Source organism: Kryptolebias marmoratus, linkage group LG2 (assembly GCF_001649575.2).
Source record: "Kryptolebias marmoratus isolate JLee-2015 linkage group LG2, ASM164957v2, whole genome shotgun sequence".
Classification (NCBI taxonomy): domain Eukaryota; kingdom Metazoa; phylum Chordata; class Actinopteri; order Cyprinodontiformes; family Rivulidae; genus Kryptolebias; species Kryptolebias marmoratus.
The window spans coordinates 27,325,031-27,342,687 of NC_051431.1; the positions used below are offsets into that span (position 1 = coordinate 27,325,031).

General features: G+C 40.0%; 1 protein-coding gene across 1 annotated transcript in view; it reads right to left on the minus strand.

Annotated features, from left to right (window-relative positions):
* Window positions 1-17,657, minus strand: part of LOC108245342 (seizure protein 6 homolog) — a 255,510-nt gene that overhangs the window by 18,996 nt on the left and 218,857 nt on the right. The window contains exons 10-11 of the mRNA XM_017432192.2: window positions 4,056-4,252; window positions 745-939 (exon numbers count right to left, since the gene is read on the minus strand). Of these exons, the coding sequence (XP_017287681.1) occupies window positions 745-939; window positions 4,056-4,252 (392 nt within the window). The remainder of the gene's footprint in view (window positions 1-744; window positions 940-4,055; window positions 4,253-17,657) is intronic.

Here is a 17,657-nt window from a genome sequence, read left to right on the forward strand (position 1 = left end):
AAGACTAGCCCCTCTTCAAGCTGCCTTTGGTCATTCACACATGAACCAATGAAAGCCACCATCCTTAAACCTGTACTGACAGCAGCTCCGTTGGTTAGGGTGGAGCACTGCACCCTCCAACGTTCTCTTCACACATACCTTCCAACTCTGCTCTGTGACTACCTCCCGTGCTGGCTCAGAGGCAAAATAATGGCGAGTTGACTTTGGCTTCCATTATTCCTTGATTATTTCACACATGACATTGTTGCAAGAAGAACATGTTCTTAGATGGCATGGGATAATAAATGAGGCTGCCATGCAAAAAAAGAAACTGCTAGCTGTTCTAAAATAATCGGAAATGATCAGAAATCTAATTTGACAGAATGCAGAAGGTCAGTCTTCATTTTTGAGAGTGACGAGGGCAGGATGCTCTTTACCTCCAGGGCCTTCAAAAAATTAATGCTCATTGCCTTTTTGGTATAGTTTGGCATTTAACATGATGACAGTTATAGTTGGGTTAGGGTAAGCCAACCATGGAGTAGGGTGGCCATATTATATGAATAGAATAGAATTTAATGACTTCAGTCATTAAAAGAAAAGCATTATAGAATAAGAAACAACCTCTCAATACCACAGCAAGCTGTGTAAAGGAGGAACTGCTGGTCAACATACATCCACTGTTTGACAAGATTGTCATTACTCCAGTATTGTCTTCGTCTCAGGACAGAGGACAGTGAATAACTATAGCAGTCTATTTGTTCTTACCTCTCTCACAGCTTGGGAGGTCCCCGCTCCAGGTGAGGTCCCACTGACACATGAGCAGTTCAGAGCCTACCACCTGGTAACCTGGATAACACTGGTAGGTCACCACGGTCCCCTGAACCAGGTCTGGGTGAGAAGAACTCTTCCAGCCATTAGAGATCTCAGGGAGCTCAGGGCAGGTGTCATTACGAGCGACTTCTGTAGAAACAAAGGGAGAGATCAAGAGTCAGACAGAGAGAAGACGTCAAAAACAAATGGTTTCACTGTCTGAAAGAAATTGTCAAATTTGATCAGCTCATAATTGCACGTGTAAACTGCCAGTGTTTCTTCTCACATATTTGTATCAAGCACTGGACCAAAAAAACTGTCCACACTTTCATGAAATTTCTTGTGTACATTCTTGCACTCTTGTACATTTTTTCCCCTTAACCATTTACAAGTACATCTCAATAAATTAGAATATTCTCAAAAAGTTAATTTATTTCAGCAATTCAGTTTAAAAAGTAAAACTCATGTGGATTCATTCCACACAGACTGATATATTTTAATTTTTTTTTTCTGTTAATGTTATTGATTATGGCTTACAGCTAATGAAAACCCAAAATTCAGTTTATCAGAAAATTAGAATATTGCATCAGGTTTTGTGGTGTTGTGGGGGCACAACACCACAAAACCTGCCCAGGTACTGTTTGAGAAACAACAGAACCCAGCTTGACCTGGCTTTCAGATGTGTATAGATATACCTCTCTGAAGTGGTGTTAGAAGACAGCATCCAACAGTCACTGGTATTTTCTGTCAATTCAAAAAGGTTATTGATCCCAGAATGAAAATTGTTATTTTTTTATGAGTAATATAAAAGGATTTGATCTTTCTTCCATTTCTCACAGGTGATGAATGTGAATCTCTCTGAGGGTGACAAGGTGGTGTTTGAAGATGTGGGCCACAGGAAGAGCATGATGCTGCCATCGAGCCCATTCTGATGAGGGGGTTGGTGGTACAAAGCCACAGTAACCAGATATCTATCCACTTCCACAGTCTGAAGTCTCAGGCTGGATCGGTCCTTCTCAGCTATCAAGGTAAGTCTGAAGCACAGAACAAACTCCACCTCTACACTTGCTAAACATTTGGAATATTGTATGCGGGGAGAGGGTGAAAATAATTAAAACAGAGCATTAAAAGATAGTTGTAGATTGGACACAACATACTCTACAGTTGGCTAACCAGTCATGTCTCTGTCTTTAGACAAAGAACTCCAGCCTCTTTTTTTGTTCTAGACAAAACATACACTTTAAACTTTGAGGTAAGAAAAAACGACCAAGGGAATCAAAGGAGCAGGAACCAGGACAAGGGTGGATGAGGTCAGAAGAGACAAAGGAACAAACGTCTCTCTTCCTTTGGTTTTTATCAAAATGAGCACACTTCAGATTATCATCAGCCAGTCAGATTCTGACCAGGCTTGGGTAGATTCTCATTTTCAAATAGGTTCTGTTAGGAGCACATAATATCAATCACGTACTGTAGAATAAAAATAAAGATTATTATAAAGAACATTTTGTACCATTAGAATACTCAGTTCAATGCTCTGTTACCATAACCATGCTAGAACCACAACTGTGCACACACACACACACACACACACACAAAAACGCCACTTGGCCTTCAGTTTTGAAAGTGGGTGATAAGACCTCCTGCCAGACCACTGAATGTGCTTCAGCAGAGTAAACTCGGGACAAAGAAGGAAAGTATTTGCACGTTGGACAACATGAACAAAATTCTTGAGCAATGGCACAGCTGATCCTTGTGTTTACTTTGAACCAATGAGATTCATGAAGACACTGTAATAAAAGCTTCCTCTCCGGTTCTCATCATCTGTATTCTGCAGAATGCCCCTCCCGCTCATTTCATTAGCTCCTATCAGACAGACTGTGCTGGCTGTGCCGTGGTGCACTGATAGAGAGTCTGTCCAAACACCAGAGACAGCCTTTTATTGCTTCCATTTTTATTTCCCTTACCCACAAAAACAAACTGCCTCCTCCTTTGTTTCATTTTGCCTCACATTCTTTTTAACCTCCCCCCTGCATCCATCCTGACCAATGCTGTGCTTCCAGTTTCATGCACCTGTTTGACTTTTCTATAAAACTGTTGAATTTAGCAAGAATTTATTTTTTTAATAAAATTTATAAATTTTATTTTTTATTAGCATTCAGAAATTTGTTTGTTCGAGCTAAAAATAGTTTTATGGAGCTTTCTGCTGGACGACTATAAATCTCTGAGAACATGATATGAAAAAATCTTTTCGGATTTTGTACTCTTTAGTGAACAAGCTATAGTAACTTTGTGAGAACTTTGTCGAAACATGGCTTTATTCATAAGAAACATGAGAAAAATCCAAATATGGCCACTGTTAAACTGGATACACCTGTAGTTTTCAGCAGAACACTTTTAAGACCCTGGCAGCAGATTTATAAGAAATTAAATGAGGAATGTATATTGCGCACCGCCTTTCACGAAAGAGTTTTAGATTAAGATTATATTATGCTGAGAAATGACAGTTGTAGCCGTTTTGACCAAACCTTGAAAATAACATGCACAATCTCATGCAATATTGAATGAGAAGTCATGCTAAGAATAAATGCCTCTCAGTTATCATCAAACCAAATTTGAGCTCAAAAAAAAAAAAACGTTAAGCGCAATCTCACGTAATGCTGTGGGATCTTTGAGTGTGTTTGCACTCAAAGAACATCATGGGAATGAGTCTCAACTCCTACCACACAAAATATAGCTTAATGTCTGTAAAATTCACTGAGTCATAGCAGTTTTTGTTTGTGCTAAAATCGAACTGAATTGAAAGTAATGTACATCTACAACTGATTGTCTTTTGAAGTCAGTCCAGTTCAAAAAGGCCACCTCAGCTAATTCACATTAGCATTTACAAAAATGGCAACATCTCAGTCAGTTGTACATATGTTTAATTAAAATAGGATGTAGTAGTAGGTGAGAGTCATTCACAACACATACTCTTAGCGTGACGTCTTGCGATATTGTATGAGATTGCATTTAATGTTATTTTCAAGCTTTGACCAAAGTAGCTACAACGCCATCTTTACTCAACATAAAATCATCTTAGTCTAAAACTCTGGCATCAAAGGCAGTGGGTGATATGCATTCCTTGAAAGAATGTTAGGCCTTTAATTTTTAAATACATTTTCTCTTCTTCATTGTCTTTACTGCATGAAAAGCGACAGGTAATACAAGTCAGATTTTTTCAATGAGCGTCGCTGTTTGATTTAATTCTGTGTGGGTTTGAAGCTTACCAAAGAAGTGGATTATGAAGCCATTGCCATAGCCGTAGATGTTGGTGGCTGGGTCAGACTGGAACTGGATGGTGACATCTGCAGAGGAGGTGTAGAGCTTAAAGCGGGACTTTGATCCTCCATACTGACCCAAGATTTTAGCTGTAAGATCATCTCCATCGTAAAAGGTCAACAGGTCATTTTTTCCAATGTTCAGCCTGTAAAGCACACAACACATTCAGTCTGTAGTCATGGACATTTCCTGAAGGCTTAAGAGAACACAATGTTTTTAAGACCTGACAAACTCATATTTTATTCACAATGGAATATAATAAATACGCCAGTTGTTGAAACTAAGAAATTGTACAATTTTTTTTTGGAAACAATTAGGATAATTTTGAATTTGGTGGCACCAACACATCTCAAAAAAAGTTGTTCCAGGGTCATGTTTTCCCTTTGTGAAGCATCCCCTCTTTCTTTAATAACAGTCTGTAAACATCTAGGAACTGAGGAGAACCAGTTGCTGGAGTTAAAAAAAAGTTTAAATTTTTCAGTTTAAACAAGTAATATGTTTACTGTGTTCCATTATGAATAAAATATGGATTTATGAGATATGAAAATCATTGCATTCTGTTTTAATTTACATTTTACATAAAGTAACAACTTTTTCAGAATTTGGGTTGTATATATTTAGGTTCCACTATAGTTCTTCTCATGTAGTCATGAAAATATTTAGCAGGTGCTGGTGTAGATCCTTCACTCCCCCTGAAAGAAGCCATTTACCGTATTTTCCGGACTATAAGGCACACTTAAAAGCCTTCAGTTTTCTCAGAGCGCCTTATAATCTGGAGCGCCCTATATATGTAAGAAGTTGTAATGTTTTAAGAGGAGGAGATGTTTAAACTTAAAGCATTCAGTCTGACTGTCATTGATTTATCTGCCTCGAATGAAATGTTGAGTACATATATGACATTAGTTAACTGTACTGTATTATTAGTTGTGATTCGCCCATCATAGGACTAATATTTCTTCCCTCTGTGGTCTAAAACCACTCCTTTTTATTGACTGCAGCAGTAATCTCCTTCCATGGTTTTTGAGCCATTTGATTATCTTTGTAATCTCTCACAGAGGGATCATATAAATGCTGATACAGGTGAACCAGCTCCACTACAGCACCGAATGGAGCGTGGCTCGCACAGTCCGCGCCAAGTTACAAAAAATGGGCAGGTGCATGATGTTGCACCTTATATTCCAGTGCACTTAATATATGACAAAAGCTCGAAAATGGACCGTCCATTGACAGTACGTTTTATAATCCAGTTCGCCCTATAGTGCGGAAAATGTCAAATGAGAAAAACAACTTTGAACAGAGGAGGTCTCAGATTTCAGATTTCTAAAACTTAAAACAGAGCATTAAGCCTGATACCCAGTCATTTCCCCTTTAATTCAGACCTTCATGCATGTGACCAATCTGTCTTTCGGTGAGCCAGGCAAACAAAATCCCTAAAGCCCCCCAGAAGGAGATTATTCTGCATGTGAATTTAGCTGCATAAGCACAGCAACTCATGCAATTTAAAGCTTGGACCTCCACACTGTCCAGTTTTGAACTGATAAAGCTCCCCCAATGAGAGGTAAAACATGTTCAACTACAGAAGTCCAGTTGTTTTGTTTTTTTAAAACTTTTTTATGTTTTTAGTGATCTTTTTTGCTGTTTGAACTCAAGTTTGGTTGTTTATGGTCTTATATCGGTTTTATTGTACCATTTTTTTATTGGTGTTTTTTATTGTTTACTGTCTTCAGTGTTTTTTGACTCCCACTGGAAAATCTAATTTCCCCTTTGAGAGACAATAAAAGCTTTGAATCTCTGAATATGAATTTTCTTTTTATTCTCACTGCAGGTATAGGGATGTGTGTTTTTTCACTAAATGTGAGTAGCCCATTAATACCTGTGAATGTGAACGTCATTCTCAGACCCAAGTGCACTTTTCAGTTGTCTTCACCTGTTCCATAAAACATTTTACTTCCTACATTTAGAGCAGTAGAGTCAGTGTGTTGGCAGTTTTATTTTTGCCCATTAGAATTAATGGGTCTAAAATTCCTCCACTATCACTTTGCTGGAAGTCACACACTTGTTTCAAAGCATCTCCTAGCCTCAGGGTAACAAACTGGTGTGGAGATATACAGATTAACAAAAGGAATTTTACTACTTTCACACTGTGGTTGCATCTTATCAGCATAGAAAAGGTTTGGCTGCTGTTGCTAAGTGATTCAGACAGACCAAAGGTAACTCAGCACTGACTTAAGGTATTACTCCACTTCACCGAGGCAGGATTAGGACCCTCAGGGGCCCCTGGGCATGACTGCTTTTTAGCATCATTTGTACCCTCTATCTGCTCTGGCTCAGTACTGAATTCACAAAGCAATTAGCACTGATTATGTTGGTGCAAACAAGTGCATCCAGTTCAGCAGGTGTGAGCAGTTTGCATTCTTTCTGTGTCAGATGGTGATCTAAATTTGACCTTTAGCCACAAATGCAGCAGGCAAAATGACAGAAAGTGCAAAAGTTGAGTCAGCATTCACATTGTTTTCCAGTTTTTTTATTTTTCCAACTACTGCTGCACACTGTGCTGTTTTAGTCATTCAGGGTGGCTGGTATGATTGCTATTTTCATAACTTTTAGGCTTTTCAAAACATTAAACTTTTTTTTTTTTACAAAGATTTTCCCATAGAAGTATATTGAGACCTCGATTCCTTTAAAACATTGTTCCTATTGAAATCTGCTTTAGTGTACTTGCTCTACTTTTGTCTTCTTATTCTACTTCTAGCTTTTAGCAACAGTGCTACCATTTTTCTACTCGTAGCTTAGTTTTTGCTACTTTAGCTTTTAGCTACTGATTTGATAGGTAGCATTTTGCTACATTTGACAAGAGTTTTACTTCTTTTAGCTAATGTTTTTCTACTTTTAGCTTCACCATTTTGGTAAAACTCAGATTTTTCTTCAAGTTTCAGCTGCTATTCAGCGACCAGCAATCACACTGCATTTTTACAGAAAATGCTATTTCTCTAGTTGCAGGTACAGTTTTGGCTAATTTTGTCAACTCTGTACAATGTATCACCGTACTAGTTGCAGCAGACTATTCCCAACTGAGCCACGTTTTTTGATGCATTTTTGTCAGGTGTGGCTCTGCAGAAGGAGTAATGAACCAAATATTGTGATGAAGTTTTTTAAATAAAAGGCCTTACATTTCTTAAAAAAGAAATGCATTAACTCCAAAAGTTAATCAGTCATAGATGTTGAGCCAATGAATAGTTTCTAAAAGTTTCATCTAAAATTCTAATCATCTAGATCACGATCATCTAAATTCATTTAGTGGGTCATAAGATTATTTGCTAACAGTCAAAGAGAGTTGACTTCAATAGTTATTAGCAAAGTTTTAAGAACAGATCTTGCATGAACAGTTAGTGCTCAGAATATAAGTTGCAGATCAGTCTCGGCTACTACCGCACCAAATTTTAGCTCAATATCTATAAAACTGACTAAGAACTGGATTGATTCCAAAAGTTAATCAGTGATAGATGTCAATGCAATCATCACTTTCTGAGAGCTTCATTAAAGTCCATTTTGTGATCCATTAGATATTTTGATAACGTTACAAACAAATAAACACACACACACACTCAAGCATGGGCAAAAACATTATCATAATTTTTCAAAAAATTTTCTAGAGCTTTTGGCTCATCATTAACCCTTTGACTCTTCGTTTTTACCACCCAAATCTGTGAAACAGTGGTGTGAAGAAGAATGTTAATATGACAAACAATCAGCAGTCTCAGAAATACATGTATGATGTTTAGAAACACAATAACAAACGAGGAGATTATTTAATTATTTACAACAAAACTCTACAACATCCAGTGGTTAGATGGACATGTTCTCCAGTGAGCTGACTGAGTCTGAATTACCCCGCTCACTGTCAAAGCTTGACGGGGTGAGGGGTGGTGATGCGGGGAGATGGGGGAAGTGTGTGTGGAGAGGGCGGTGTTCGGGACAACTACAGACCTCAGGGCTCTGTTGAAATGTCACCAGAGGCTGAACCATCTCATTGTCGAGAGCAGATTTAGAGCCCGGAGGAAATCCAGAATAAAGCAGTGACATGCTCTCTGCTGTCGCTAATTAATCACCAGTGGCTCCTGATAAAACTCATTAGTCAGCCTGAGATGGAGCTATTAATCACTGTGGGAATGCTGGAAAATCAAATGTTTAATCTCACAGTTTTTATGTCCAATTATCTGATGATGGTAACTTACTACACAATTTTTAGGCAAGTGGATATTTTGACCATATCATCATTTTTTTATGCACATTTTCTATCTCCAAGTTGTATAAACCTTATTGGACTGAAGAATATCAGGTGATATATATTTATGTAATTTTTTTGGATGTGGTCTCATGGGGATCAACACCTTATGTCAAGGTGTGCATAATTATTAGGCAGCTTCTTTTGCCCGGGCCAAAAAAAGGTTAACTTCTTTTTAAAAAAAAAAAGAATTGTAAAAAGTCATTCAGAGAGATGCAGAACTCTTGAAATTGTTACGACATTGGGGAAGGATCAGTGAACCATCAAATGTTTTGTTGCAAATACTATAGTCAGCAGGGTTGCAAGAAATGTTTTGAGAAAAAAAAGACACAAATTAACCACTGAAGATTTGAAAAAGCTATTTTTTTTTTGTTTGCTAAATTTGCTTAGTTGTGGTGGCCATCTTGAATGAAACTGATATAATAGCTTTTAAATATGTGATTTTTCAATATTTTTGATTTTTATGCTTCTAACAGTTTCTACATCATTAAATGATTGTCTGGGGGTTTATGCAACTCCTACTTATCTGGGTTTTATCAAAAATTGTGTTAGCAAAAATTGCTCTCATTTGTTTACAACTATATTTGGCAATTATTAATAGAAATTATCCTATTAAAGTTCAGAATATCTTGACATAGCTCATTTCTCTTTCAACCTGTGTTCTCTGATTCCATTGTTCTCCTTCTGACGTTGTTTACATTCAGATAATTTTTTACTGACTCAATATCAGCTGAGTGCTGAGACTGTTGGTAGTGTACTCGTCAGCGTTCAAATGTTAATAAACAACTTGTAATTGTTGGCTACAAGACCCGACTGTGCTGACTTCGCCTACTGAATGCAAATTACGCAGCAGACTGGTTATTCTTATAATAGATGATGCTCACATACAAAGGTTCAAATCAAAAACATTGAAAAATTGCATATTTTGACAGCTTTTATAGCTTTAGGAGATTTAGCAATACAAGTTTTAGTTTTTGTTTGTGACTAAATTTGTCAGTAAAACAAATATGTACCAGTCTATTTATTAGTCTCCAGATCCACTGATGTTTCCATGATTTTTCCCTCTAATAAAACAAAATGTTTCATATATTGTCAGGTTTGGTAGGGCTGGTTTCCTTTTCTTACGAATAGATCTGCAACAACGTCACTTCAATGACATCAGGGATGGTACGCAATTGACATCACCATCTCTAGACATCAACCTCAGTGTGTTTACCAGATAACCTATTCTGAGATCAACCACAAAGTTAACAAAGATACAATAGCTTGGTGTGCTGCTGTACAATATTCTAACCATTCAGACAGAAAGATTAGTCATTTCCACAGGATCCTGACGGAAGAAGTAAAAAGACTAGAGCCCCACTGATTGCTTCAGAATATGAAGTCTGTGGCAATCTGCATTTTGGCTGCCTGGTGTGCTCCCTCTGCTCTCCTGATTGGCGGGGTTCCTGATTACCCACAGCTGGTCCTGATTAAGTGAAACCTCACCAGGGTTCTTAGGGCAGTCTGGAGGGACAGACCAATGCTGGAGCATCGATTGCTTTTGGGTTATCTGTCTCGGCCTCAACTAATCGTAACTCACCTGAATGATTCTAACCTGTTTCGTGTCTGTGTCGGTCTAGAATCTCCTGGCTCTGTTCCCTGAGGAAACCTGCTTCCAGACGCTGAAAGAACCACCTCGTCAAAAGAACCCTGTGACCCACTTACCTGAGAACCTTACCTCACCTCTGCAAAGGAACCCTGTGACCCGCTTACCTAAGAGACTTACTTACCTGAGAACCTCCGGATCTGGTAACAGTCCTGAAGAGCCGTCACTACCTGCCATTACACCTACTTACCTGAAGCCCTTGTCTCCACGTTCGCTGCACCAGTAAGCCTATTAACCTGTCAGAACCTGTCTGCATTTTACCTTGGTTCTAGTTTACTCAGTCTCGTTCCTCTCTCTCCTACAGATCCCGTCTGTACTATTATCACTGTAAATAAAATGACTTACCGTTTGATAACCACTTGTGTCCGACCGTTTCTGGGTTGCTCATCTCTGACATCATCTGGAAATCATAACAAAGTCAATGTTTCATATCAGGTAAATATGTCCCCATATTTGTTATATCACTGAATCTATGGAGGTAATTTTCTAAGTTTACTTAATGTTGAGTGAATAAATTATATTTACTATGACCAACACACACTGATTTCACAGTTGAGGGATTTATGGATCTAGGAGATCAACTTTATGACAGAAGTAGGATGGTAAGACAGAACAGACAAGCTTTTGATTGGATTTTAGTGAGTATGGGAGGAGTCTGTCACATGTTTGTAATATGTACAAAGAAAAATAGTAATAATTACACTAACAGCCTCAGGGGGTGGCACAGTGGTGTAGTGGTTAGAGCTGTTGCCTCCCAGCAAGAAGGTTGCAGGATCGCTTCCTGACCTGGGGCCTCTCTGGGTGGAGTTTGCATGTTCTCCCTGTGCACACGTGGGTTTACTCTGGGTACTCCGGTTTCCTCCCACAGACTAAAAACATGCATGTTAGGTTAATTGATGACTCTAAAATTGTCCCTAGGTGTGAATGGTTGTTTGTCTCGTTAGTCTCTATGTGGCCCTGTGATGGACTTGCGACCTGTCCAGGGTGTCCCCCGCCTCTCGCACAGTGACTGCTGGGGATAGGCACCAGCTCCCCGTGACCCGGAATGGAGAAGCGGGTAAAGAAAATGGATGGATGAATGGACAGCCTCGGGTTAACCAGCTAAATTGGGACTAAGTACTTAATAGTGTTTTTAGTAGTCATAATAGTTGAAGTAATATATATAATATATATGCTAATAGCACATTGGGATAATATCTCTATAACAGAGATGGAGATGCTTTGTCCAACTTTATTAACCTGTTAAACAGCCGTGTAGATCTTCCTATCATTATTGTCTTTCAGAACTGCGGTTTCAAAATGGCTGTGCAGGCCCTCCACTTTTGATTTACCTCTCTTTTAACCATCTGGGTTGATCTATGGTCTCTCCAGAACCAATAATATCTGCCAAGCATCAAGACGTGAAACTCCCCATCTATGGCGTTGTCAATAAGACAGCCCCATGCTCATCTGGGACCAAAGGTTTTGACCTGGTGTTACAGCTTTCTTTTCCAAGGGAACTGTAGTATCATTAACAAAAAATGCTAAATGAAATCCAACAAGCATGCCAACAATGTGGCACAACAACTGAATTTAAAAAAATTAAAACCATTTTTTTAAAGTTCTAATGTGCTGACACATGTGTTGACATATGTTGTGACTGGTGAACATGCATTCAGGAGGAGAGGGGTGTTGTATGATTGTCAAGTATGTGGTTTGGCCAGTTGGATTGGACTTTCTCATGATGTGTGGGTAATCATGTGGTTAAAAACAAGTTGTTGTTTTTTTGAATCCCAAAACTATCATATAAACTATTTATGGTATAGGACCTAAAACTGTCACATAGATACAATAAATATAAATCTGGCAAAACTGACTGGAGATGCATGTCAGAGAAAGAGGTATCATGCAATGACAATGCTCCATAGCATCATCAGATCTATGGTGGTCAGATCTAAGATCCAAGATCTGACCACAGCAATATCTCAGAATGAGAAGCAGTATTCATCACAGTGGCAGACATCCAAAACAGTCGCAGGAATAAAGAACTGGACTTCCCCAAAGTCAGAGACCCGAATCACCTCAGCCAGATAATTGCAAAGAGTGGCTATGTATATCAATTTCAAAGTGAAACAGTCATCATCCACATGCCCTGCAGGGATGTCATGAAGTTGTATGCCAAAAATGAGTGAGACATTGGTTCACTGATCCACCTCACCAGGACATACAGCAAGGACTGGAATGTCCTTTGGACTGGATAATTGTGGTCGAATGTCATCCAAGAGAGACAAAATGATGACAACTGAAGGGGTTGAACAACCTGAAGGCAGTATTGCAGATGTCCAGGACAGCTACAAATACCTTGAAATCCCACAGGCAAATTGTAACCATGATGAGGCCACAAAGATGTCAGTCACAACCAAGTACAAGTAAGGCAGCTCCTAAAGAGCCACCAGTTAGTTGACAGGGGTATGATACTGTGAAAGATACTGAGGGTTTCACATATTAGGTGATGAATACCCAGCCACACACTACAAACTACAGAATAAAGCAGTGGTGATAGATGCAGCAATCCTTACTGACTGTAACATCAGGGAGAAGGAGAATGAGAAGCTTGAGGAACACCAAGGGCTGAAAGAGGAATAGAGAAGTTGTGGAGAGTCAAGGCCTCAGTGGTACCAGTGGTCATTGGAGCACTCAGGGCTGTGAGCCCCAAACTGGAAGAGTGACTTCAACAGATCCCAGGAACAACCTCAGAGATCTCTGTCCAGAAGAGTGCAGTCCTAGGAACAGCTAAGATACTGAAGAGAACCATCAAGCTCCCAGGCCTCTGGTAGAGGACCCGAGCTTGAAGTGAAGTAGAACCATGTGGAGCAAATAGGGCAAGCTGGTGTTATATATATATTCCCATCTCACTGGGTAATACCTGTACAACTTAAATAATGTCTTCAAGTTGTGCAGATAACTTAAATTTATCACTACATAAGTGTTTTTTTTTGTGTGTGTTGATTATTTAACAATGATGTTTTTCTAGCTGGTCAGAAGATAAAATACATTTATCATTTTAGTTTAAGACAACAATCTGACATGAGGATCAGTGCAACTAATACTGTCCTCTGTAAAACCTGTGTCATAGAAACAGTCTTATCTGAAAATGTGTAAATGATCCTCGCAAGCAGAGGAAAAACAAATTTGCATGTCTTACACAGTTTCATGTTAATTTGACAAATAAAACTTCACATCTGTTCAGAGAAGAAGGTAGATTGAGAAATATTTTTAGCTAGCATCAAATTTGTTGTGATTAAACAAAACAAGGGCTTTGCATGTCTAGGCATTGCAGCTGTAGAGAAAAATCCATCATTCCCATTACTTTGGGTTAATTACATTGCATTGCCTGGGATTTATTTGATTTGGCTCAATTTGAAGGAAAAGTGTGTGAAAATGAGTTTCACCTGGATTCTTGGAGAAGCAGTAGGATTATTTATTTCCAACAACAAATAATCTTGTTTCCAACCTTCATATGTGTAAACAATAAACAGAATTGACTTAATTATTTTATACGGAACCAGTAATATTCCTTGAGTGTTCAATCTTAACTGTGATTTTACAATAACTTAAAATAGAGAAAAGGTCTGCACATAAAACTGAATGTAACACAATCATACAAGCCCTTTACTGGAAAATCCATCCATCCATCAATTTTCTTCCTTTTATTTGTGGGTGGGTTGTGGAGGCAACAGCTCGAGGAGGTAAACCCAGACATCCCTCTCATCAGCAACACTCTCCAGCTCCTCCTGGAGGATCCCAATGTGTTTCCAAACCAGAGAGGATATATATTACCTCAGTGTGTTTTGGGTCTGCCCCAGGGTCTCCTCCCTGTGGGACATCCCTGGAAAACCTCCAGAGGCATCCCAATCAGATGCCCAAACCACCTCAGCTGACTCTTTTCAATGAGAAGGAGCAGCAGCTTTTCTCTTAGCTTGCCATGAATGATAGAGCTCATCACCCTATCTCCAAGGCTGAGCCCAGCAACCCTACAAAGAAAGTTAATTTCATCCACTTGTATCTAGGATTTTGTTGTTGTTGTCATGGTCCATACCGCATGACAATAAGTGAGGGTTGAAACGTAAATGGACCATTAAATTGAAAGCTTTGGCTTTTAGCTCATCTTCATCACAACAGTGATTAGGCAGTTACCTGACATATCGTCAAATTCATTTGATGGGTTTGACGATCTACACTCAGACTGTGGTGTTACGGGAGCAGAATCGCAAGTTGGATGCAATCCTTTTATAGGATCGTAGGCTAAATGTGGTTCCTGGACTCAGGAATGAAATGGGATAAATCTTGGAGAAAGTTGCTTGCTTGGAACAGGCGGAATGGACCTGGAATTTGGCTGTTTGGATTTGCCATTGAGAAGTACCAGCAAGACTTTAAAGGCAGACGGAAAGCATAAGTCGGCCTGACCCAAAACAATTATTGTTATGTGAATCTGGCTCCCTTATGCTGACCTTATCTGGCCAGCTATCTTCAATTTCTCCCTGGATTTTATGTAAACAAAATGCTCTGCCCCCTCCCTTGCCTAAGGACATCTGTGGATCTGCTCTGGGCTGGCTGATAAACATTCCATCATATTACCAAAGACAATGGCCTCTGTGATGTGATTCAGGGACTCTACAAACACACACACACAAAAAAAAAACACACCACACCGTCTTCCACCGTCTCTACACACATACATTTTCCACCGTCTCTGCCTCGTCTCTGTCACCTCCACTTGCACTCCCTCTCTCCCTTCCTTCACTACCTTAGTTTAGTTGTCTTAGCAATTCTTATGTTGGCTGTCAGTGGGCCTTTAGTACTATTAGTTAGCCTTATGGTACCTTTAGTTTAGCATTATCATGTTTCTGCTAGCATTTTTTATTTTGACTGTTTAGCAGGCCTTTGGTACTATTAGTTAGCCTCTTAGTACCTTTAGTTTAGCATTATCATGTTAGCTTATTTAGCCTTCCTGTACATTTAGTTTAGTTTAGTTTATCTTAGCTCATATTTTAGATATTGTTAGATTGTTATATTTCTGATTGCTGTTTAGTTCAGTTTTAACTTTATCATGATTTCATTTAGATTATCTTAGCTACTATTTTGACTATCTTAGCTCATGTTTAGATATGCTTAGTTTCATGGCTTTATTTAGATTATCTTATATTTCATTTAGATTATACATAATTGATGTTTTTATTTCTGTATTTCTATATTTGATTTTGATGTTTTTATCTGTATTTGATTCTGTACCTGATTGTTCTGTATTTGATTCTGTTGTTGTAAAGCACTTTGGATCGCCTTGCTGCTGAAAAGTGCTATATAAATAAATTTCATTTCACTTCACTTCACTTCACAACAGACTGAATCAACAACCTCATTACAGCAGACAAGGACTCTATCCATTGGTTCCATCCTGCCATCACTCATGAGCAAAACACTTGAGTTGACTTTGCAAGTTTTCATGTAGTATGAAAAGGCTTTTACCTCTGACTGGGAAGGGAGGGGAGGCCATTTGCTTTCTACTGCTTTTCTACTGCTCAGAGGGAGGCCAAGTGCAGGCCTCACCTTTCCTGCTAAGACCACATTTACACAAGACTCATCTCCTGGAGAGGAGGGTCCATCGGACAGTTAAACCTTGGATTCAGGAAGAGCAGTGTGGTTTTCGTCCTGGTCATGGAACACTGGACCAACTCTATACCCTCAGCAGGGTCCTAGAGGGTGCATGGGAGTTCGCCCAACCAGTCTGCATGTGTTTTGTGGACTTGGAGAAGGCGTTCGACCGTGTCCCTCGGGGAATCCTGTGAGGGGTACTCTGTGACTATGGGGTACCAGGCTCTTTGATACAGGCTGTTAGGTCCCTATATGACTGGTGTCAGAGCTTGGTCTGCATTGCCAGCAGTAAGTCGGGCTCGTTTCCAGTGAGACTTGGACTCTGCCAAGGTTGCCCTTTGTCACTGATTCTGTTCACAATGTCTATGGACAGAATTTTTAGGCGCAGCCAAGGTGTTGAGGGGATCCGTTTTGGTGGCCTTAGGATTGCGTCTCTGCTTTTTGCAGATGATGTGGTCCTATTTGCTTCATCAGGCCGTGATCTACAGCTTTTGCTGGAGCAGTTCACAGCCGAATGTGAAGCAGCTGGGATGAGGATCAGTGCCTCCAAATCCGAGGCCATGGTCTTGTGCCGGAAAAGAGTAGTGTGCCTTCTCCGGTTCGGGGAAGATGTCCTGCCTCAAGTGGAGGAGTTTGAGTATCTTGGGGTCTTGTTCAAGAATGGGAGATTGATAGGCAGTTTGGTGCTGCATCTGCAGTGATGCAGGCACTGTACCGATCTGTTGTGGTGAAAAGAGAGCTGAGCCAAAAGGTGAAGCTCTTGATTTGCTGGTCGATCTACATTCCTACCCTCATCTATGGTCACAAGCTTTGGGTAGTGACCGAAAGAATGAGATCGCGAATGCAAGCGGCTGAAATGAGTTTTCTCCACATGGTGTCTGGGCTGTCCCTTAGAGATATGGTGAGAAGCTCGGTCATCCAGGAGGGACTCAGAGTAGAGCCAATGCTTCTCCAAATCGAGAGGAGCCAGTTGAGGTGGCTTGGGCATCTGGTTAGGATGCCTCCTTGACTCCTCCCCAGTGAGGTGTTCTGGGCATGTCCAACCGGGAGGAGGCCCAGAGGAAGACCCAGGACACGATGGAGGAACTACATTTCTCGGCTGGCTTGGGAACGCCTTGGGATTTCCCCAGAGGAGCTGGCCCAAGTGGGAAGTCTGGGTCTCCCTGCTTAGGCTGCTACCCACATGACCCGACCCCGGATAAACGGAAGAAGATTGATGGATGGATGATCTCTAGGAAACTTTAGAGATTTTCCAATGTTGATTGTAAAAAAGTTGCACGTTTACACAGTGCTGCTGTGTTTGTTGAACCCACTGTAGATCTCAGGCCCAGTCACTAGCTGGCGTTGATGTGTATGCACGCAGACACTAGTCTCTCGAGCATGGAAGCAGATACATCCAAAATGGTGATCACACAGTCGTTAGTTTGGACTGATAATGAGGTTGGATTGCTGCTACACACTAAAAAGGGTGGGAAACACAAACAGCACTTTGCTATCATCCGATCTACTCAGGCATGTGCAGAACAGCTACTGACTTCAACTGTCTGTGGTGCACATGTGCAATTTCACAGATTGTGGTTTCCTTTTGAAATGCAAATGGAAGGGTCCAAAAAGTTCTACTCTGAGTCCTGGGTTCAAAACGTTTCAGTGTCAGAGAATCCAATCACTGTTGTTGTGTAAACAGGGGTGGAAATTAGCACCCGCCACCGGCCAAATGCGGGTAAATATTTGAAGTGGCGGGTGAATTTGATCAACACACGCCACTGTGGCGGGTTGGCAATTTGAACAGAAAAGGTGTTATTTGTCCTCTTGACATATAGGGGGCAGTAATGTGCTCGAGTTGCTGCTAAATGCAAGAAGGAGAAAAATTTAGCAGACACTCTTTACCAGTTGGTGGCGGTATTGATTCCTTCAGTTGTTTACCAACCACCAATAAAAATCAAGAAGAAGAAGAAGAAAATTTGAGGAGTAGCATTAGCAATGTGG